At 35.3% G+C, this 22957-nt stretch overlaps 1 protein-coding gene across 2 annotated transcripts in view; it reads left to right on the forward strand.

Annotated features, from left to right (window-relative positions):
* Positions 1–531: 531 nt before the first annotated feature.
* LOC128221309 (uncharacterized) overlaps positions 532–22957 on the forward strand; it is a 26904-nt gene continuing 4478 nt past the window's right edge. For both annotated transcript variants that reach the window (XM_052929848.1, XM_052929849.1), the window contains exons 1-10: positions 532–631; positions 7206–7321; positions 8514–8585; positions 11062–11266; positions 11574–11662; positions 13659–13736; positions 15237–15339; positions 16805–16879; positions 17626–17726; positions 18704–18854. In XM_052929848.1, coding sequence (XP_052785808.1) covers positions 577–631; positions 7206–7321; positions 8514–8585; positions 11062–11266; positions 11574–11662; positions 13659–13736; positions 15237–15339; positions 16805–16879; positions 17626–17726; positions 18704–18854 — 1045 coding nt within the window. In that variant the 5' untranslated portion in view covers positions 532–576. The remainder of the gene's footprint in view (positions 632–7205; positions 7322–8513; positions 8586–11061; positions 11267–11573; positions 11663–13658; positions 13737–15236; positions 15340–16804; positions 16880–17625; positions 17727–18703; positions 18855–22957) is intronic.

Consider the following 22957-nt stretch of genomic DNA (forward strand, 5'->3'; position numbering starts at 1 on the left):
GTAAGGATTGAAAAATCCGACACTCGGGCACGCTGCGTAGCCCGTACCTCTGCAAGATTCCTAATTATGTTAAACAACCATTCAAAATTACAAATCATTACGCTTCTAAACCTATAATAGACGAAAGTAGTCAAAGTCAGCGTTTTTAGTAAAGTTTGGTATGCCAGAAAAGGTATTATCGCAAGCGTTTTCAGTAAGGATTTTAAAATCCGACACTCGGTCAAGCTGCGTAGCCCGTTCCCCTGCACGCCTCGTATTCATGTTCTGCAAGCATTCAAAATTGCAAATCATTCCGCTTTCAAACATATAATGAATATAAGTAACCAATGGTCGGCGTATTTTTTGTTAGCCGGTACCTCTGAATGCCTCGTAACCGGCTTACGGTTGTAGCCTCGGGTTAGAGTTTATCATCCGCACTGGAAACACAAGACAGACACTTGCACTCCAACATACTAGATTAAAATTGTAGACGGTGCCAATGTCCCTATCCTTAGTAATTATATATAATCATTCTTATCTCTGCTATCTTTCAGCAAGTACCTTTAAGGCAGTGAATGTAGAACAAGTTTTCGTTATATGCCATTTTTCTTTTCACTAAACAAAATGGTGTACAAGGATATTTTATGGAAAGGTAAATACGGATTTTCTATAATGGCTATTAATGAGGCTGAAACGCTTATTACAATAATACAAAGGTCACCGTTTCAAGGCGTTGAATTATTATTATTATTATTATTATTGTTGTTATTTTAATTATAATATTAATTATTATTATTATTATTATTATTATTATTATTATTATTATTATTATTATTATTATTATTGTTATTGTGACAAATGGAATATGTAAAAATCTTATTATATATAATTATATTACAAGCAAATATTTGTGATTGAAACAAAATTAATCATTTTAAATTAGATATCAGAAAGAAAAACAGTAAACAGCAAGCAATACTCTTTCAAATGGTTAATTACTTTTTGAGAGTCACTAGCCATCAATATTTGACATTCAAACCTATGACTTGAATAAATGGAAAGCTTGTTTGACCGACGGGTATCTTAATAAATATAGAGATCAGGGAACGTTCAAGTGCACTAGTTTATCCGATTAATCGCTCTAAATGCCAAAGCCGAAAACCCCCAAAATTATTTTTTAGAACATGGCTGGAAATTAATATTCGATTTAAGCTATTCTATGATTAAACATCATTGACTTCATTCAGTCAGTGGTCAGTTATTAATAGCAAGTTATCCGATTAGCAACATCGTCCCTCGATCAAGTTAAAAACAATTTTAAATACCAGCCCATATGATTCTTTGTTTAAGGAATCTCAGCACAAAGAGTATAATTTGGCGGTCGTTCTTCCACGTATATAGATATTTTCCCGTTTTTAAATGGTACTAAAAATAAAGACAACAAGCATTCAAATTTCAGAAAAAAACATACAAAACGTTTCAAAATTAAGGGTATCAGACTCAAGCTTATTTAACCCTGGTTTGTTTGCTTTTTGTTACCAGACTTAAGCTTATATAACCCTTGTATGTTAATTGTTATCAGGCTTCAGTCTAAGTTATAAAAGTTTAAGCTTATATAACCCTTGTTTGTTTATTGTTAGTATGCTTAAGCTTATATGCCCCTTGTTGTTTTTTGTTAGTATGCTTAAGCTTATATTACCCTTGTTTGTTTATTGTTAGTATGCTTAAGCTTGTATAACCCTTGTTGTTAATTGTTTGCATGCTAAAGCTTATATAACCCTTGTTTATTATTGTCAGTATGCTTATGCTTATATGCCCCTTGTTGTTTTTGTTAGTATGCTTAAGCTTATATTACCCTTGTTTGTTTATTGTTAGTATGCTTAAGCTTGTATAACCCTTGTTGTTAATTGTTTGCATGCTAAAGCTTATATAACCCTTGTTCATTATTGTCAGTATGCTTATGCTTATATAACCCTTGTTGTTTATTGACAGTATGCTAAAGCTTATAAAACCCTTGTTGTTTATTGTTAGCATGCTTAAGCTTATATAACCCTTGTTGTTCATTATTGTCAGTATGCTTAAGCTTATATAACCCTTGTCCTTTTTTGTCAGTATGTTTATGCTTATAAAACCCTTGTTATTTACTGTTAGTATGCTTAAGCTTATATAACCCGTTGTTGTTTACTGTTAGTATGTTTAAGATTATATAACCCTTGTTGTTTATTGTAAGAATGCTTCTGGTTATATAACCGTTGTTGTTTATTGTTATCAGGCTTACGCTTATATAACCGGGGTTTTTTTTGTTTATCATAATAATGCTTAAGCTTATATAATCTTGTTTGTTTGTTATTATAATGCTTAAGCTTTTATAACCCTTTTTGTTTATTGCTATCAGGCTTAAGCTTATAAAACCCTTGTTTGTTTATTGTTATAATTCCTAAGCGTACATAACCCTTGTTTGTTTATTGTTAGTATGATGAAGCTTGTATAACCCTTGTTTGTTTATTGTTCGTAGGATGAAGCTTATATAACCCTTGTTTGTTTAATGTTAGTTTGCTAAAGCTTATATAACCCTTGTTTGTTTATTATCATTATAATGCTTAAGCTTTTGTAACCCTTGTGTGTGTATTGTTATTATACTAAAGCTAAGACAACCCTTGCATATTTAATTTTAAAGTAAACTGATAAATGTAAGTGCAAGTGCACGAGCTGGACTAAGCAACCAGTGAACTCGTTTCCCAGTGAACTTGTGTTTCACTCTCTTTGGCAACCACCGTACATAAGTACATGATAATTCATAAATACCGTGGGACGTTCTCGTTTCAATAAATATGCGTGCAGCAGGGGAGACAGCTCTTTTCCCAATGAATTCGCATGTTAACATTGTTCAATACTCCTTAAGTGTCAGTAGCATTGATGGCCTTGTGGTTATGACTGCTGACAACAATTATTGTACTTAAACCGGTTCAATTCCGGCAATCGCCGGAAACGATAATCTGGTCCCTTGCGGAAACAATGTTTCTACCTCACATTGTATTCTTGATGACGAGATTTTCATAGCCATATTGCCCACATTACACAACCAATCATAGCGTGGTAGTGTATTGGAGTATCTGCATCCTAGGCACCCCAGCGTATCATAGCATGTATATTCCCCTGGGCGAATTGGCTAGGGAAACTTCGTAAATCTTGAATATTCATAAGCATTTTTCGATCAATGAAATAGCCGATAACAAGAAGGAAAGAATCTTCTTTGTGAAGAGCTATCGGCTAATTTAACAATATCATGCCTGAAACGTCTTGTAAGCCGTGTTTTCATTGGATTATTTCGAACCGATTTACCAAGGGTATCATAAAGGTTATGTTATGCTGGGGTGCCAAAGATGGAGTATTTAACGATGGTGTTTAACTGACCTTCCAAGATTTATTGATGTATGATCAGTGTCTTGTTTGCCCTAGCCGTGTGCATCTTATTAAGGTTTATGATTAAATGGTTTGACTACTGGCCCCCATATCACAAAAATACTTAAAGTGACGCTTTTATTCAAAATCAATACATAAACATATATAACAAACATCAATTTTGACTGATACAACTTTAATTTCTTAGTAAATAATGTATTTATGGATATTATTAATTACTGATAACAAGATTGTAACCGTATATTTAATAACAGAAAGCGCAACAATATTGAATGATTGGTGAATGCTAAAGTATTTACTGTAGTTTATTATAGTATATTAAGGAAGAAATACTGTGTTTAATGCTCATTTCTTTCAAATTTAACTCGGTATCCTTCATAAGAACAATTGTTTTTTGATATTTATTCATCCTTTTTGAAAAATAAAACAATATTATTTATTAGGAGTAATTGTATCTGTGAGTAAGAGTGAATCTTAAAGTCAAATATCAGTCTTATTCTCAACTAACTTTATCACAATTATACAAAAGCTTTTTAGAATCGTATATGTTTTTACAGTATTTTTTTAATTGTACCCCCTCATTGGATAGATGATTAAAAAGTTAAAGTTAGACAATATCTTTGATGAACACAAAAGAACAAACATTTTCTTAAATGTTTTTTTTATAAAAAAATCAGTGAATTCACAGCAATGAAAATTTAACACCCTCACTGCACCCAAGAAGTAAAAATATCAACCTTTATTACTATTTTTAGAATCAAAGGTTGATAAATTCCCTTGATCCAAACCAACCTTAATGTTTCTGAAACAGTCAATGTTGCCAAAAATAATAAGTTGAAATTAAAAAAAAAGTTAAATATAACTAACCGTTTATTAGAAAATAGTTTTCCTTTTTTTCGTCCGTTTTCTTGACCTTGAAGATGAATTTTCGAACATTTGCATTCTTACAAACAAATTACAGACGTAAACAAGTGCTTCGACATAATTTAATGTTATATATATAAAAGATCGTTTTGAACTGTATAATTTTGTAGTACGAACACATCAACTGATTATATTTTACAATATTTGCCTAAGCAATCGTTAACAACCAAGCGGCGTCTTCAGTTTTTATCTTGATACAACCCGTTTTCAAGCGAATCAGACCCATCTCTGACAGTGAGTGGTGACTGAACACTTATGAATACAAATCAGGCATCGCGAAATACGTCGGTCCGGTATCAATTTGATATTTTCACTGTTGTTATTTTACTGATAAAAATCCATATTTTATTTATATATATTATTTTTCATATCAATGCAATGATATAATGTCTAGTTTGTCCTTTGACTTTCTTCATACCTTATTTCAGTATTTTCTAACTTAAAGTTACACTCTTATTCAAAATCAATACATACACATGTATAACAAACAATTATTTTGACTGATGAACCTTAAAGTACTTACTAAAAAATGCATTTATGGAAAATATTAATTACTGATAATAAAATTGTAACCGTGTATTTATCAACAGAAAGCGCCAAATTAATAAATGATTGGTGAATGCTAAAATATTTCCTGTCGTCTACTTAAGTCTCATAAGGTAGAAATACCGTGCTCATTTCTTTTAAATTAACTCGGTATCCTTCATAAGAACAATTGTTTTCGACATTTATTAATTGTTTTTTGAATATTAAAACCATATTAAGAATTGTGGTAAATATTATTTGAGAGTAAGAGTGCATCTTTTAGGGAAATCATCCTTCATAAGGATGCAACAATGTGTTAGTGCATTTTAGGTTTTAACATAACAATAATTATATGATTCATTAATATTCCTTAACCATTTTATTATTTCTGTATTGATTACATTTTGAATAACACTATAATGACGCTACTGTTATAATATGATGTATTTAAGAAGTACAATCAATCAATAATTAACCTATGTTTCAAATAAAATGTATACCAATTTCATTAATTTGTTTCTTAAATAACATTACATTTATATATATATATATATATATATATATATATATATATATATATATATATATATATATATATATATATATATATATATATATATAAAGCTCTAAGTAAAAACTTATATTAAAACTTAACATTTTGTAATTTTAAGATGAATATTAATGCGAAAACTACAGAAACAAGATCAGCAGCAAAGAACATAAAAACAAAAAATCACAAACAAGAAACATGGAAGAACAGCACAATGCTTCATGAACAGCACAGTACATTCATACCATATATAAAAACCTGGGAATGTTTATCAAGGATTGTTAGGTACCGCCTTGGAACGGCAAGTAAAATGTAAATTTACTGGGGGTATACATCAGTTTAAGTGCACAAACCTCACTCTTATCCCAACAATCCTAAGTAAAGAAAAAACGCTAAAGGTAAATCTTATCAAAGTATGCATTAACTTGAGGAAACTTAACAATAAAACAATAATAATAAACTTATAGGTAAACGCCAAGTACTTCTATGATTAGAAATCCCAACTTTATCTGCAGACGGACGAATACAATTCAGAGCACATATTTAAATGCAAAAACTTTTAAAGATACGATGCAGTCATTGTTTGAAACTATGATCATCACACACAGTCTGCCTTATAAAAAAGGTTTAAAATTGTGTAATCACTAACACTGAGAACAAATAAAAAAACATTATTAAAATAAAAGCGACATGTATTAGATAATCTTATCTTCCACATGATTACCTATGTAAAATATTTGAAGAGAAAATGTCACATGCCGGAACTTTCCTAGCCTGCCAAAGAGATTTAAAGATAACTCGAATCTGCAAAGTTTCAAAGGACTGAAAGTTTAGTTATGTAAGGGCGCTATATTAAACCAGATATTTTGTTTGAGATACGAGGGGTTTTTGTATTTATGATCGATGGACTGATTTAGATCATGTTCCTCATTAGACCTCACTGGTCATGTGATTTCTCAAAACAGGATAAAGCTAAGCCAGAAAAATAGTTACCTTTTTTCAAAATAAAATCAGTAAACTATGGTTTAGCTGACGATACTTTACAACGAAGAAGGTTGAAAAACACTGTAAAGGCTCTTGCCACAGCAATATAGATGGATGAAATTCAGAGATAAATATATATATATACAAGCAGCATAGTAATCGCTGGTTAGAGAGAGAGAGAGAGAGAGAGAGAGAGAGAGACAGAGAGACAGAGAGAGAGAGATAGAGAGAGTGAGAGTGAGAGAGAGAGAGAGAGAGAGAGAGAGAGAGAGAGGGATATAGAGACAGAGACAGAGCAATATAGATGGATGAAATTCAGAGATAAATATATATATATATATATATACAAGCAGCATAAAGTAATCGCTGGTTAGAGAGAGAGAGATAGAGAGAGAGCGGGAGAGAGAGAGAGAGAGAGAGAGAGAGAGAGAGGGAGAGGGAGAGGGAGAGAGAGAGAGAGAGAGAGAGAGAGAGAGACAGACAGATAGATAGAGAGGGATAGAGAGACAGAGACAGAGACAGGGAGAGAGAAACAGGGAGAGGGAGAGAGAGAGACAGGGAGAGAGAGAATGAGAAAGAAAGAGAGGGAGAGACAGGGAAAGAGAGACAGGGAGAGAGAGAGAGAAAGAGAGATGGAGAGAGAGACAGGGAAAGAGAGCGAGGGAGAGAGAGAGAGATGGAGAGAGAGATAGGAAGAGAGAGATGGAGAAAGAAGGAGGCAGGGAGACAGGATTACATCACTCTTTCAGTTGCTGTCCTTATCTTTTTTGACCCAATTGGAACGCGTGGTCAAAGATAAAAAGCATATGACTTTTTTCAGTGGTGGCCCTTTTCTGCATTAGCCAGGTACTTGCAGATGGCCCAATATGCTATCAGTGTGATGACGTGCCGGCAATAAAAGACTGTAGCCAGACCATCATGTGTGGAGAACACGAAGTAATGACATATTATTTGTAAGACTGAAATCTATGGGCTGTTTTAACCCCTGTAATCCAGAGCCGTAGCCGATCTCTGAAACGGCATCATAACAGTGGTTAAAGGATGAATCACTCATATGTGTATGACATCACTTGATAAACAAGATGACATAACTTCTTTAGTGTATATGTTTACTGAGACGAAGGAACTTATATATAAGATAATAGATAAAGAATGTGAGGTGATTCTAGGATGAACATATAATGTTCTTTTTACATTAATAAATTGTATCTCAAGAAAATGGCACACAAAATAAACAACAAACACGTATTATGCGGGCTCATGGTTAAAGCTGATCGTCTTCTTGAGTGAAGAATACGTTACATAGGAAAGCGTTACAGGGTGATGGTTGAATAATCGTTTACAACATAATTAAGTAAAATGCAACCAAAATTTGACATTATCATAATATGAAAACTGACGCTTATTAATCAGTGTATGTATAACACGTGATACATTGCGTAAAATATTCTACGTCGGAAAGCAATATTTTGCTTCAAATTAAGACTTTAAACAAAGATAACATTCCTATTCTTCACCATTTTAAATGAAACATAACGCAGTTACGGACCCCCGCCTTCGGTATTTTACCAGAGTTTGATAGAGAGTTTGGTTTCTTAAAACTCTTTGTCAAACCTTTAGAAAACAGGTTCGTCGAAGTGTTTGATGAGACTGATCACCTTATCAAACTCCGATCATAAGACGAAGGCGGGGCTCTTTAAGCGGCATGGACTGCCCTTTGTTTCATCTAAAATGGTGCAGTAAAAGAGAAATTATCTTTCATTTAAGTCTTTATTTTAAGCAGAATGTTGCCTTCCGACGTAGCATGTATGACGTAATTTATCACATGGTATAACACACATTGTTAATGCAAGCCATATTACCATTTTGTTCTACCAGACTAATTATTTCAAGTGTAAAAGCATTGAACTCAAGTAAGTTATTTTTGGTGAAGCATTTTTAATACATTTTAAAAACAACTACATTGTTCTTAACGCTCTAGAAATTATTTTCTTGTCATCTGTAGTTCAAATTTGTCATACTGGTTGTCTCTGTGAATGAGTCATTTTGATGATGGTCATGTACGGTTCTTAAATCTGCACTCTCACATATTGAACGCTTTAAATGTGTACTTCAAATTCATTTTCAGAAATGTGCTACTCATCTATACATTGCCTCAAACCTTCGACAATACTACCAACTCGGCTGCATTGATGCAAATGTAAGTTAAATAGGCGCTACTCGGTAAATCACTACAAACTCAGCTGTATTGATGCAAATGTAAGTAAAACAGGCGCTACTCGGTAAAGCGTTACAAACTCGGCTTTATTGATGCAAATGTAAGTAAAATAGGCGCTTTTCGATAAAGCGCTACAAACTCAGCTGTATTGATGCAAATGTAAGTAAAACAGGTGCTACTCGGTAAAGCGTTACAAATTCGGCTTTATTGATGCAAAAGGAAGTAAAATAGGCGCTTTTCGATAAAGCGCTACAAACTCGGCTGTATTGATGCAAATGTAAGTAAAACAGGTGCTACTCGGTAAAGCGTTACAAACTCGGCTTTATTGATGCAAAAGGAAGTAAAATAGGCGCTTTTCGATAAAGCGCTACAAACTCAGCTGTATTGATGCAAATGTAAGTAAAACAGGCGCTACTCGGTAAAGCGCTACAAAATCGGCTGTATTGATGCAAATGTAAGTAAAATAGGCGCTTTTCGATAAAGCGCTACAAACTCGGCTGTATTGATGCAAATGTAAGTAAAACAGGTGCTACTCGGTAAAGCGTTACAATTTCGGCTTTATTGATGCAAAAGGAAGTAAAATAGGCGCTTTTCGATAAAGCGTTACAAACTCGGCTTTATTAATGCAAAAGGAAGTAAAATAGGCGCTTTTCGATAAAGCGCTACAAACTCGGCTTTATTGATGCAAAAGGAAGTAAAATAGGCGCTTTTCGATAAAGCGCTACAAACTCAGCTGTATTGATGCAAATGTAAGTAAAACAGGTGCTACTCGGTAAAGCGTTACAATTTCGGCTTTATTGATGCAAAAGGAAGTAAAATAGGCGCTTTTCGATAAAGCGCTACAAACTCAGCTGTATTGATGCAAATGTAAGTAAAACAGGTGCTACTCGGTAAAGCGTTACAAACTCGGCTTTATTGATGCAAAAGGAAGTAAAATAGGCGCTTTTCGATAAAGCGCTACAAACTCGGCTGTATTGATGCAAATGTAAGTAAAACAGGCGCTACTCGGTAAAGCGTTACAAACTCGGCTTTATTGATGCAAAAGGAAGTAAAATAGGCGCTTTTCGATAAAGCGCTACAAACTCAGCTGTATTGATGCAAATGTAAGTAAAACAGGCGTTACTCGGTAAAGCGCTACAAAATCGGCTGTATTGATGCAAATGTAAGTAAAATAGGCGCTTTTCGATAAAGCGCTACAAACTCGGCTGTATTGATGCAAATGTAAGTAAAATAGGCGCTTTTCGATAAAGCGCTACAAAATCGGTTGTATTGCTGCAAATGTAAGTAAAATAGGCGCTATTCGATAAAGCACTACAAACTCGGCTGTATTGATGCAAATGTAAGAAAATAGGCGCTATTCGATAAAGCGCTACAAACTCGGCTGTATTGATGCAAACGTAAGTTAATGAGGCGCTACTCGGTAGAGCGCTACAAAATCGGCTGTATTGATGCAAATGTAAGTAAAATAGGCGCTATTCGGTAAAGCACTAAAAACTCGGCTGCATTCATGCAAATGTAAGTAAAATAGGCGCTATTCGATAAAGCGCTACAAACTCGGCTGTATTGATGCAAACGTAAGTAAAATAGGCGCTATTCGGTAAAGCGCTACAAACTCGGCTTTATTGATGCAAACGTAAGTAAAATAGGCGCTATTCGGTAAAGCACTAAAAACTCGGCTGCATTCATGCAAACGTAAGAAAAGAGGCGCTATTCGATAAAGCACAATAAACTCGCTGACATTGATGAAAACGTACGTGGAAGTGGATTTATTCGGTAAAACGCTACAAACTCGGCGGCATTGATGCAAGCGTAAGTTGAAGAGGCGCTATCTGGTAAAGCGCTACCTACTCGACTGCAATGATGCAAAGGTACGTAGAAGGAGCGCTATTCCATTAAACGCTACAAATTCGGCTACATTAACCCAAACTTAGGTAGGAGAGGTGCTTTTCAGTAAAGCGCTACAAACCTGGCCGCTTTTATGCAAACTTAGGTAGAAGAGGCGTTATTTGGTAAAGCGGTACCGGCTTAATTGATGCAAATGTAAGTAAAATAAGCCCTGTTTGCAAAAGTCTAGCACAACAGAAAAAAGAGATGAAGAGGATAGTTTATCCTTAGCGACTTTGTGACCAAAAATGAAAACTAATCTTCCTTAACTTATCAAGGGTCCAAACCGTAATGTTACTTTTGAGAGGCAGTAAAAATTGTACCACTGGTGGGAATCAAACTCAAAATCTCTTGTGTTTGTGGATGACTCTTACACCACTAGACCACCCTTACACTCCTGATGAAGAAACCATGCTTAATTTTAAAATAAAAACATAACAACTTCCAACAGAGTATGGACATTTAACTGCAAAGGAATCAACGCTCTTGTAATGAAATTGAAGATCATTAATTGAAGGAAGTTTTTTTAAAAATAAACATAAATGAAATAGCGCTTTCATGTGTTTTCGTTAAGGTTTGTTCAAAGAACCAGGAATCATTGTTTGGTTTTGGCTTTATGGGGCTCGCATCTTCACCATCCATGGTTGGGAAACGCTCACTTCCGCATTCATTGGAACCTGACGTCATTAGCCGAAAATCACGTGCCTCGGAGGACATGCTTCTATGTTTGGAATGTGCCGCTTCGAATCTTACAGTGCAAGTCAACCAGTGCGGTTCACGTGAGTAGGAAACATCCGGATATTACATCATAATATCAATTCATTCACCGCAGGTTCCTAACATTGTAAAGTAGTAAAGCTTTTGGAAATTCATTTAACAAAAGTAAGTAGATTTTTCGCCATTTCGAATAGAGTGATAGTTCATTTCAAATCATGTAACAGGATTTTAGGCGGAAAACTATTTCTCGTCTTTGTTTTATTCCTGTAACTGCCCCTGCTTCGTGTAATTTCAAACCCGAAGGCACTTCCGCATGGTAAAACATAGTAGACATGACGTCATAATGACCTGTGTTTTGTTTATACGCAGCACCCACGACAAACTTGAGATGTTTCTCTAGCGATGATGTATTGAGACCAAGAGACTCCGATCGAATCATTGAGTGTAGTCAGGACGAGGTATGGCAACTGCTTTAAAACGACAAAATGATAATGTATATTTACGACGACTGTGAAGTGAGGCGTACAAACAAACGTTACACAACTCTCGCTGTCTGGTTATCGAAGTGGTTAGCACAGTTGCTTCTCACCATGGCAATCCGGGCTCGATTCCTGGCCTGGGAGAAAATGAGTTTGATTGATGGTCACAAAACCGGATCAGTGGGGATTTCTACTTTCCCCTAACAATCGACCACAATCTCACGGAGCGAGAATGACTGAGCATAACTTGATATATTTTACTTACGATCTTCATACAAAAGCGAAATTTAAACTTATGATGAGAAATTATTTTTTGCATGATTAGCTTATATCGTATTGGTAAACGTAATGTCTTAAGAAATTCAAAGATCATTTTAAGTCCAATTTCAGTTGAAATAACGACTAAAGGGGATCTTCAATAACTGTGTGTGTACTTTAATTTCGATGATTTTTACGTATTTGTTATCAGCAATTTCCATATTTAATTGTAAAAAAGACATCTTAACTTTGGCCATTTGCAAATGGTAAAACATGCAGTTATATGCAAATGACATAGACAACAATGGAGATGTGGGTTCACCCTGTTTTACCCCAAGAGTTGTATTGCAATCCTAAGAACATAAGATATGATTAGATATTAAATACAAGATTGAACATTTTGATATAAAGGTTAACTCATTTTAGCACTTTGCAACTCATACCAGTTTGTATAGGTGTTTCATGTAATACAGTATCATATGCCTTTTCATAGTCCATGAAGGCACACTTGTTATTAATAACATTCTGATGATGTAATATAAAAATACAATCCATGATGATACAAATACCTCTAAACCTAAATTGTAAAAGATTCAATATGGAGTCTTGTTCACACAATTATTATTTTACTCCGTAAAGTAATCGGAAATAGTTTTGCAATGATGTTTATCAAAGTTATGCCTCTTTATTCTGAAGCACAAGAACGATCACGATCCAATCCAGAAAAGAAAGAAATAAACTCCTTGAAGGCTGCAACATTTCAATGCATATTCGAACTTGCCTTTTGTGTGTTTTCTTTAATTTGATATAACTTCGTTAATTGTAAATGGAAAATCATCAACATTGAATGTTTCATCTCCTAATAAATAATCGGCAGTATTAAACGAAATGTGGAGATTTTTATATTTCATGAAAATGAATTCATGAATATTTATACTGTTAAAAGTAGATTTTAGCTAACCTTTATATCTATTTACATATGCCCGGACTTTTCTGTGGCTCGACTTGCTAAGAATGGTTAACATTTTATATTCTTTAGAATAAAAAAAACGTTGCTTTGCGTTTAGCATCTCAAAGACTAGACGTTGCATTTAATAATAAAACTCGATTTTCATTCGTCGGTTAATCTTTAAAATTTACATTTTTACAATGGTTAAATGTATGTTTACGATCTTTGCGTGCTGCATAAAACCGGAGTGAAATTTTGTCTCATTTTTACGTGAAGTTTATACTTATGCTTCTTGGAGCTGGAAAAATATATCATTAAGTATATCAGAAAGTATATTTATAACTCCATCGATAAACAGGTTTTTACCATCTTGCTAATGCAGTCAATCAGCAAACAATCGTAGCATAAGCAGAGTTCAATTATTTATCAGAACTACTCAAACTACAATTTATAACTAAATCAATTGGGCATTCATAACAAAATTCAGTTACTACAAGTATTTGAAGCTATGAACAATTAAATATATTGTTATTGACAAAAACAGTCAACTACGCTGGATTTATGGGAGTACATTTCGAAAATACAAAAGCACTATAACATCTATACAGGCATCAACATTTAACAGTATGGTTTATGGATATATCACTTGGTAATTCGATGACTTTGGCTGTCAACAGGGTCTTGCAAAAGTATATGTTTGTATTGTTAATTTATAAGTTATAACGTTATCAAAAACAAATTAACGCCATATTTTTTTTCTATTTTCAGCTCTGTTTCGCTCATAAAACCCCAATCGAAGTAGACAAAGGTACATTCCGCTATCAACTGGGATGCCAGTCAAAACAGGCAAGGGTTAAAGTTTTTAACATGATAGAGTATAGTGCAAATAACTCCTATTCATACCTATATATATCTATATATATGTGTAGTTATATATCTCATGAATAAATGACTGTAAGTGTAACATATCCCTATAATACTAGTGGATGTTTATTTAATTACATTTCCATAAGGCGAAACATCAATTAGATAGTTGAAAAGAAAGGCAAACAACGCAAATAATAATATGGCATGGTCTATATTTCAAATAATAGGTACTTTTGTTTTTTATTATTATATTTTTATTACCAAATATCCTGCTCATTTCAATAACATTAACTCTGTGGTCTGTTTCCCCAAAATTGTTCCTTAGGTATAAAACGATTGTTTTTCATCTATACAATATACAATATACAATATACGAACTACAACATGAAGAAAGGGAATAAGTACCGTGCGGATATATAATACAGCTTTTCACTTATACCGAAATATATTCATTGAAGATCGACCTATACAATATGATACATATCAGTTTCGTGGCGTAATGTGTAAATGCTATTGTATATTCTGATAAACTCGATTTTTGGATGTCGTACCTGTTACGTACACGCTTAAATTCTCTTATGTATTCTTAATAACTCGGATGGTGGGTGCCGTAACTATAATCACAACGGCATTTGTGAACTTGTATGATCTCAAAACCTCGATTTTTGGTGCCGTACATATAGGATAGACGGCTTAAGCACTTTGGTATAATCTCAATCGGATCGTGGATTCCTAACCTATAACATAGATTGCTAGAGCGCTCTTGTAACTCGGGTTGCAGGTGCCGTAACTATTACATAGACGGCTAAAGCGCTCTTGTATAATCTTTATAACTCGGGTTGTGGGTGCCGTAACTATTACATATACGGCTAAAGCGCTATTATATAATCTTTATAACTCGGGTTGTTGGTGCCTTTACTATGACATATACGGCTGAAGCGTGTGTCCTAGCTCTTACATGGACGGGTGACGCGCTCTTGTATAATCTAAATAACTCAGGTTAGAGGTGCCATACGTATTACACACACGGCTTAAGCGTTCTTGTATAGTCTAAACTCAGGTCATGGGTGCCGTACGTATTACACAGACGACTTAAGCTGTCTTGCATAATCTATATAACTCGGTTGATGAGTGTCGTATGTATTACCTAAATGGATCAATTACTTGGTCTGTTGGAGGCCGTAATTATTACATAATAGTATATGGCTGAAGCGCTCTTGTATAATATCAGTAACTCGGTTTGTGGTTGCCGTTACTATTACATATACGGCTAAAGCGCTATTATATAATCTAAATAACACGGGTTGTAGGTGATGTACGGTATAAATAAACGGGAAAAGCGCAGTTGTATAATCTTAATCACTCGGGTTGTGGGTGATGTACGGTATAAATAAACGGGAAAAGTGCACTTGTATAATCTTAATCAGTCGGGTTGTGGATTTCGTACCTATTGTTTACACTTTTTCCTTACGTGAACAGGTTTGCAGGGCATTTTCTGCTCCCACTGCACACCTAAGCATTGGCTGTGTGAAATGTTGTGACCACAGTTATTGTAATTTGGCTGTATGCACTGAAAACGGAAGTAAGTATTTTATAATTCATACAACATTGATAATCATTGCTTGTAATTAACTTACAAGAGAACTGCAGTCAAACGAGCATCGTATGTTTGCCGGTGTAAAAGTAGTTCGTAAAAGTATTGATCTATTTTTTTATCATTGAGGTGTTTAAACGTTTGATTTTTATGTCTTGGTTCAAAATGATTCCCAAGAAGTGTAATATCGTATAGATGATTAAGATTATATATATATAAGTTCTAATGCTTAACTTTAAAATTGAAATTACTTTGCGATCTGCTTGTCGCATAGTAAATTGTACAGAACTGTGGCAATGTAAGCCTTCATTATACATCCAAGGGTGTTTGCGAAGGGAAATGGCCGAGGGCGCTACGACTGTCCAAAACAGTTCATATTACTAACTAATTAATTAAAATTACTACGCGATCTACTTAATGCGTTGTTAAATGTTAAGAATTATGGCATTGTTAAGCGACGTTGTTTTCGAATGAGAATGGCCGAGATATTTCGATTGCCCACAAAGGTAATGTTTGCAGCCCTGGGTCCAGGTTTACACAAAAAATGTTAATTTTATATGTATTCAGTCGATAGATAACTCACTCAGCTTCTTTTACACTATAAGAGCCTGACGCGGTTCGAATTCCTAAATGTGCTGACCATATTAGAACTAATGTTTCAAATAAACAATGTTGATATGAATTGCTGATGCATATCTAAGTACAGAAAAAGAACCAGAACCCTACATGTATAATATTTACTCAACGTTTATGATCGTGAGCTGCACTTAATTGCTTTACATTTAATGACCTTGTTTAGACATTAGTTATATCATACGAGTTAATTCCCTTGTGGTCAAATTTTATTTGATTTTTTTAAACATTCAGCAAAACAAATAAATGGAAGATTTAACTGGTTCGAGAACGTTTTAGTTGTATCGTGGATGAATGTTTGAAGTGCACATAGCGATTTCTTTTATATATAGGGTTAATATGAAAACGATTAGGTGCTATGGGCAATTAGCGTTAGATCAGCCGTTCAGTCGCAAACTTAAAACGCAGAAGATATTTTTTTTTACAATGTATTTATTGTAATAAAGAGGTTTTTTTTGTGAGCATGCTTCATTGCGTTATTAATTTACTAATATATAATCACACAATACAGATAGAATGTTTGCGATCTGGTTCCCTGCTTGCAACGTACGCGCTGCGATCACAAACGAGTAAAACAAAGCCAGCGTCAAATTAAAAAACAAAACAAAAACAAAACACCAACAACATTTATTTCACTGTCAGAACTTTTAAAAATGAGTAATTCTAAAGATTAAAAAACAATAATGAAGTACAACTATTGGTTTAGCATCTTGGCTTGCATACAATACCCCCTGTAAAATGATATACCTTCTCAAATAATTGATCAATTATCTGTTTATATCCATTTATTTTCTTATCAAATATTCTACCATTATACCAGCTGAGTGGACGGGAGAAACCACAACAATTGCACAAACTACACCTGCAGCCGTGACCGGAAATGGACCACTTACAGGTTACATTCAACATTAATTTATAACAAAAGTTTTAGAGTTTTCAAAGCACCAGAAATATGAAAAAACGAACCAAATTAATTATTTTGGACTTCTAGCTGAATAATTACGGAAGGGTGCTGTCATTTTTGATACACCCTTCTGCTATCATGAACACAAGCAAGTTTTCACCCTTAGCTCCCTGTCCTTCTGCAGAAACCGGCCCTGAAAAAAGTTAAAACAACAACATAATACACACGTAACAATGTATACTAACATTTTACTATAGACTATTGTTTCAGCAAACAATTTGATCGTTTCCAACCGTTAGCCATCCCTCTGGCAACTATTCGTCGCACTGGGTCAATAATCAACCAAAACCAAGGGTCAACCGTGTATTATTCTATAAATGATATAAATGACTCTCTTTGGCGAAATGTTACGCGAGATAACTTTATTTTGTTGTGGGGAAAACCGGAGTATCCGGGGAAAACCCACTTGTCCGGCTTGGGCAACGCAAACCAATTCAACTGGCGCTCAATCTGGGTATCGAACCCAGTTTGCCTTCGCCATTAGCGAGTCTGCTAATCGAACAACATGGTTACTCATCAGTGGCATTAAATGTTGAAATTCAACCAAAACAATAAAAAGAAAGTTAAGATATATTTTATACCCAGGCAAATTAAAAAGGTCGGGTAACAAAATGAAGGGTATGTTTGAAAACTGTAAACAAACAGTTATGCTTAATTGCTTCATTTTTTATTAACAGTGACTATTGAAGGCAACAGAACCGGAGAATATCTGAAACCACTTTCACTGCGATGTGTTGCGAACAAACCGACAACAAGACTAGTATGGAATCACAATGGTGTATGTTTTAATTGCTTTTCCAGAAAAGTGTGTGTGTTTTTTGTTTGCTTTGATTTGTTATCACCTCCTGATTTAATATTTAAGTTTGATTTCAATTTTGAATATGCACTCTTTTGATTTAAACCATTTTGAAGGGCAGTCTCACATACTTAAGTGTCAGATACCGTAAATAATAAGTTCCGTGTGAATGTAAACAAAACGCTTGTATCAGTTCAAATAAGGGCTCTATTTGTTTTCAAACAAGTGTACATTCCTAACCCTCATTTTCGGATTTACTAGTTAAGGCTAACCTTGTTGTCAAACATTTTACAATCCTAATCCTATGTGTGTGTTTTATAAGTTAAGGGTTACCATGTTGTCAAACACTTGTACATTTCTAACCCTCATTGTCGGCTATACTAGTTAAGTTTGACCTTGTTGTCAAGCACTTGTACGTTCCTAACCCTCATTATGTGATTTACTAGTTAAGGATAACGATGTCGCCAAGCACTTGTACATTCCTAACCCTCATTATGTGATTTACTAGTTAAGGTTAATGATGTTGCCAAGCACTTGTACATTCCTAACCCTCATTATGTGATTTACTAGTTAAGGTTAATGATGTTGCCAAGCACTTGTACATTCCTAACCCTCATTATGTGATTTACTAGTTAATGCTTACGATGTTGCCAAGCACTTGTACATTCCTAAGCCTCATTATGTGATTTACTAGTTAAGGCTAACGATGTTGCCAAGCACTTGTACATTCCTTACCCTCATTATGTGATTTACTAGTTAAGGCTAATGATGTTACAAACCACTTGAACATTCCTAACCCTCATTGTGTGATTTACTAGTTAAGGCTAACGATGTTGCCAAGCACTTGTACATTCCTAAACCTCATTGTGTGATTACCTAGTATATTATGACCTAGGTAGGAACAACGATAAGGTGATATTGCTTAATTGCACATTGATAGTATTTTCTTAAATTTCCAGCGTTCAGATATTTATCCAGATGGTGTGACGGTGAATGGTGATACGTTAAACATCGCTAGTCTCAACATTACAAACCTTGGACCATATGAGTGTACGTTGATTTCCGGGCAATCATTTGGAAAGGCCAACGCTACACTACAGATTAAAGTTGGTAAGAAAATCTTCTTTTATTGGAAGACTTTTAATTGAAAGGGCAACGAAAAGGTAGTAGTTCTCCTTCATTAAGCAGGTTGTTGTCTACATATCTCTGAATGTAAATAAACCGGCAGATTTGGTTATGTTTACAATTACATACATGGAAATGTCTTATTTGAGAAACATACCAATAGATATATCTTGTCTTTGCTATACTTCGTTTTAACCATAAAAACAACAATACAAATGTGCAATACCAGACGAGTTGTTTAGTGGATGATAACGTGCAGCCAGATTAAGTAAGTATAAAACTAGCACATGTATTTATGTAGAGCACAACACGATGAAATTCGTTGGCTAATAAAGTCCTATGCAGTGCAACCGACCGGCCAGGCAAAACCAGAGACGGTTTACTCTGGAAGCCTGTTTTCGTTTGCCAAGTGTCGATCCACAAAGTATGAATGTCGAACCTCATTCATTTGTCTGGTTTCAAATATAGATATAAAACAGTGAAACAAAATCACTAAAAATATTGAAGTGAAAATTAAGGTTACGAAGTGAACTGAGTGAAGTCGACTGGTAGAATGACTCTACACGCTAATGTACCAATATAGCACGAAATCCTCGTGCCCAACCGACCACTACTGTATTGAAATACTATCATTTCGCCAAGACAATTAGTTCACGCTATACTAACGAAACGCGTGAAATGAATAGTCTTTGCTATACTTCGTTTTTACCATAAAAACAACAGCAAAAATGTGCAATACCAGACGAGTTGTTTAGAATACAAAAAGAGCGGGCTTAAAAATGAGATGAAAAGAATAGCTTATCAAAAATATGTTTTGCAAAAACAAATGACGAATTCGAATTATTACTCTTAAAGTTATCTTTAAAAAAACTACAAAGCTAAAGATTTAGACACTTACAACCTCCTCTCCAATGAGTCACAGACATATCTGTCCTAACTATTTTCGCTCTTCCAGCGACCATGACGTTTCCAAAAACGGTCATTAACACCGGCATGCGCCGCGCCACCTGCACGCAAAGAATGCAAACCTATGTTCGAATCCCCAACCACTTCTCTCAATCTAGCCAAAAGACACTCACGAGTTCTCGTGTAACTCAGTGGCTTATTCTTTAAAATGAGTTTGCATTTATTTTTCTATCTATTGAAAGGCCGAAAAAGAAAACTATCTTCCAGACTTGACAAATTTGCTGCGCTAAAATACCTTTGTAACAAAGTGTATGGACAAGCCGCTGTAGAACCCATAGCAATATCTACTTTATCACCCCTGAGATACTGGTCGGTCTTGCTTCCCCTTATACCTATCGTGAAATAATCATCGTAAAACTTTATATCGTTGCAAAGAAAATGAATAAATTCATCAAAACGCAAAAATCCATTAAACGCTAAAACAATCATACATAAATCACGTAGATTGTAAACATTAGTGCTAGAATAATTGTTACACAAACTTATCAACGTGTCAGTTAAAATGGGATCCTTGCGTTGTTTCGGTTTTGAAAGGGTTCTTTTTGCAGTTTCGAGCAGGTTTGTCACAATTGAATTAGCAGTAGAATCCGGTCAACTCCTGAGTGAATGTGCCCATTTAATGCTGTACACAGTTGCACTTATCACAGAACTAGAAATGCGTTTGTCGATTAAATCAGTCAAATATAAGGCAACGTGAATTGGTGAAGCTGGAATTGCGTTACCTCCCTTTGATGTAATGAAATCCTTCCACTAATTAAAATAACTCATATACTTGATGTTCGTATTGTCACTCCTTGAAACCGCTAAAAAGTTCGCCATCTTGTCCAACAGATCACCGAATACGTCACCATCCAATCCACTGGTGCTTAACTCGTTCTGGATACCCTCTCTCAGGTTTAGGCCTGCGAAACATAAACATACATGAGTTACATAAATCTCAAAGCCAAAAATCCAAATTTTAGCAGCCTGCCGTCAAAAATCCCGTTCCTTCCGCCTTGTGAGACAACCAGGCTGAAAAACAATACAATCCTGTACAAAACCGGCCTTTTCGCCATCACTCTGAAAACATATCGGCCGAAACGGAGCAGATTTCCACATAGGAGCTAACAATATTGCTTTACAATGTTTTTCTTTATCTTAATAATGCAGTCATTGATCAATCTCGGTGGAGGAACTAGCCAATTGTTCTCTCCCGACCATTGTACACTGAAAGCGTCAACAGACGTAGTACCCGGACACCAGTACTTTGAATTAAAATTGGCACATTTAGCATTGTAGCTGCATGCAAAACGATCACATGTATGCGGTCCCCATACACGTTCTAAGTCATTAAAAACAAATTGCTTAATAGACCAGTCATCACTATCCGTACACCTACTCATAAAATCAGCTTCAATATTGTTTTCCCGAGGTACCCACTTTGGGACGAGTGTAATATTGTGCGTGTTACATACATTGTCAACATTCAAGGTAATATCATGCAAATAAGGATTTTTACTGCCAACCTTCAAAATGCTAGGCACATTTTTATTGTCTGTATTAACAATGATCTCACGCCCTTCCAGGCAGCCAACTGAGCTATGTAAAACTCTATATACTGCCTCAAGCTCTCTCCAAGTCGAGCTTAAACCACTCTCAGTTTCAGACCAACAACCTACCACGACGCTGTCGTCAATGCCTTCATTATAACCACCAAACCCAGCTCCACTGGCGTCACAAAATACGACTGCTTGATCGCTTACAACAGGCACCTCGGTCGTGCTATCGGGCTCTTACTTGCCACAATTTAATCTCTTTGTAGTTCACTGCCCAAACAACATTTCGTCAAAAGCCACACTACTCACCATGACAGGAGCGTTCCAACTAGCACGACTTAGCACACATTGATACAGTGACCTTGACCTTAGACACACAAGAGGCCCAACAGCACTTTGCATTGATATCAACTGACCAATAAGACGTGCGATTAAACGTACTGGAAAAGTTGTCTTGCCACTTGCGATTATTGCAATCCAATCACTCAAAAGATCCAGCATGCTCTCAACATGCTCAATGCTTACAACAAACGTACCTTCGAACGTGTTCCAAACGTAACCAAGCCACGTAATAGACTGACACGGCTCCCAATGACATTTGTCCTCCGCAATCAAAAACCCAAAACTTACTTGATCTCTATGAAAGAAGTTTGATGCAGAAACTGCATCCTCGTAAGTTGATCACCGTCATCAAAAAATAAATCAATTTTATGGCTTTAACTTCTCAATTATGTGATCAGAACTCTCAGTACTTTAGTAAATATGAATCCTGCAGTTGATATCCCATAAGCAAGCACGTTAAACACGTAGTATTTTCCATTCCAACAGAATCCTAGAAAAGTTCTATGTTCATGAAAAATCATGATATGGTGATAAGCACTGCGAATATCAAATGCAAACAAGTAATCTCCCTTAAAGAACATTCCTTTAGCAACTGACTGATCTTCAAAACAACATTTATAATTGAAAAGCTCTGGGTTTATATAGCGACAATCAAGCACTAACCGTGGCTTACTTTTCTTGCCAAATGCAACTGTCAACGGATTTACCACAAAAGGAAATTCGATAACCTTAGATATACAACCTTTTTACAGTAGTGTTTCGATTTCACTGGTCACGAAAGATGCGTTGTCTAATGCAGATTTGTGATTATTTAAAAAGACAGATTTAGGAAACACTCGAAAAGGTCATTTGTACCCATCCCTTACGACATCTAAAATATACTCGTTTGCACCCGCTTCCTTCCAATGTGTATAGCAAAAATATAACCTACCAACCGGTGAATCAACTGAATCTACTTTTTTCAATTCTCTGAAATTTTCTACAACAGAATTCAACAAAGATCTACTTATCTTATTTTCCTTTTGTAATGGTGCACCCACGTCAGGCACCACAACCTTGACGCCTCGTCTGCGTACCAGCGCCACCGACCACAGGTATCGTGGAAGTTGTCCTGCTTCTCACGTCGACGTTGTCCGGTGAAGGAACTCCGTGATACGGCGCGAAACGCCGACCACGTGACTGCCGCTATTGACGCAACTTCCGGTCCGCTTTCATCTGGGCCCTGTATATTTTCTTAAATGTCCA

The sequence above is a fragment of the Mya arenaria genome, chromosome 16 (assembly GCF_026914265.1).
Source record: "Mya arenaria isolate MELC-2E11 chromosome 16, ASM2691426v1".
NCBI classification, from domain to species: Eukaryota; Metazoa; Mollusca; class Bivalvia; order Myida; family Myidae; genus Mya; species Mya arenaria.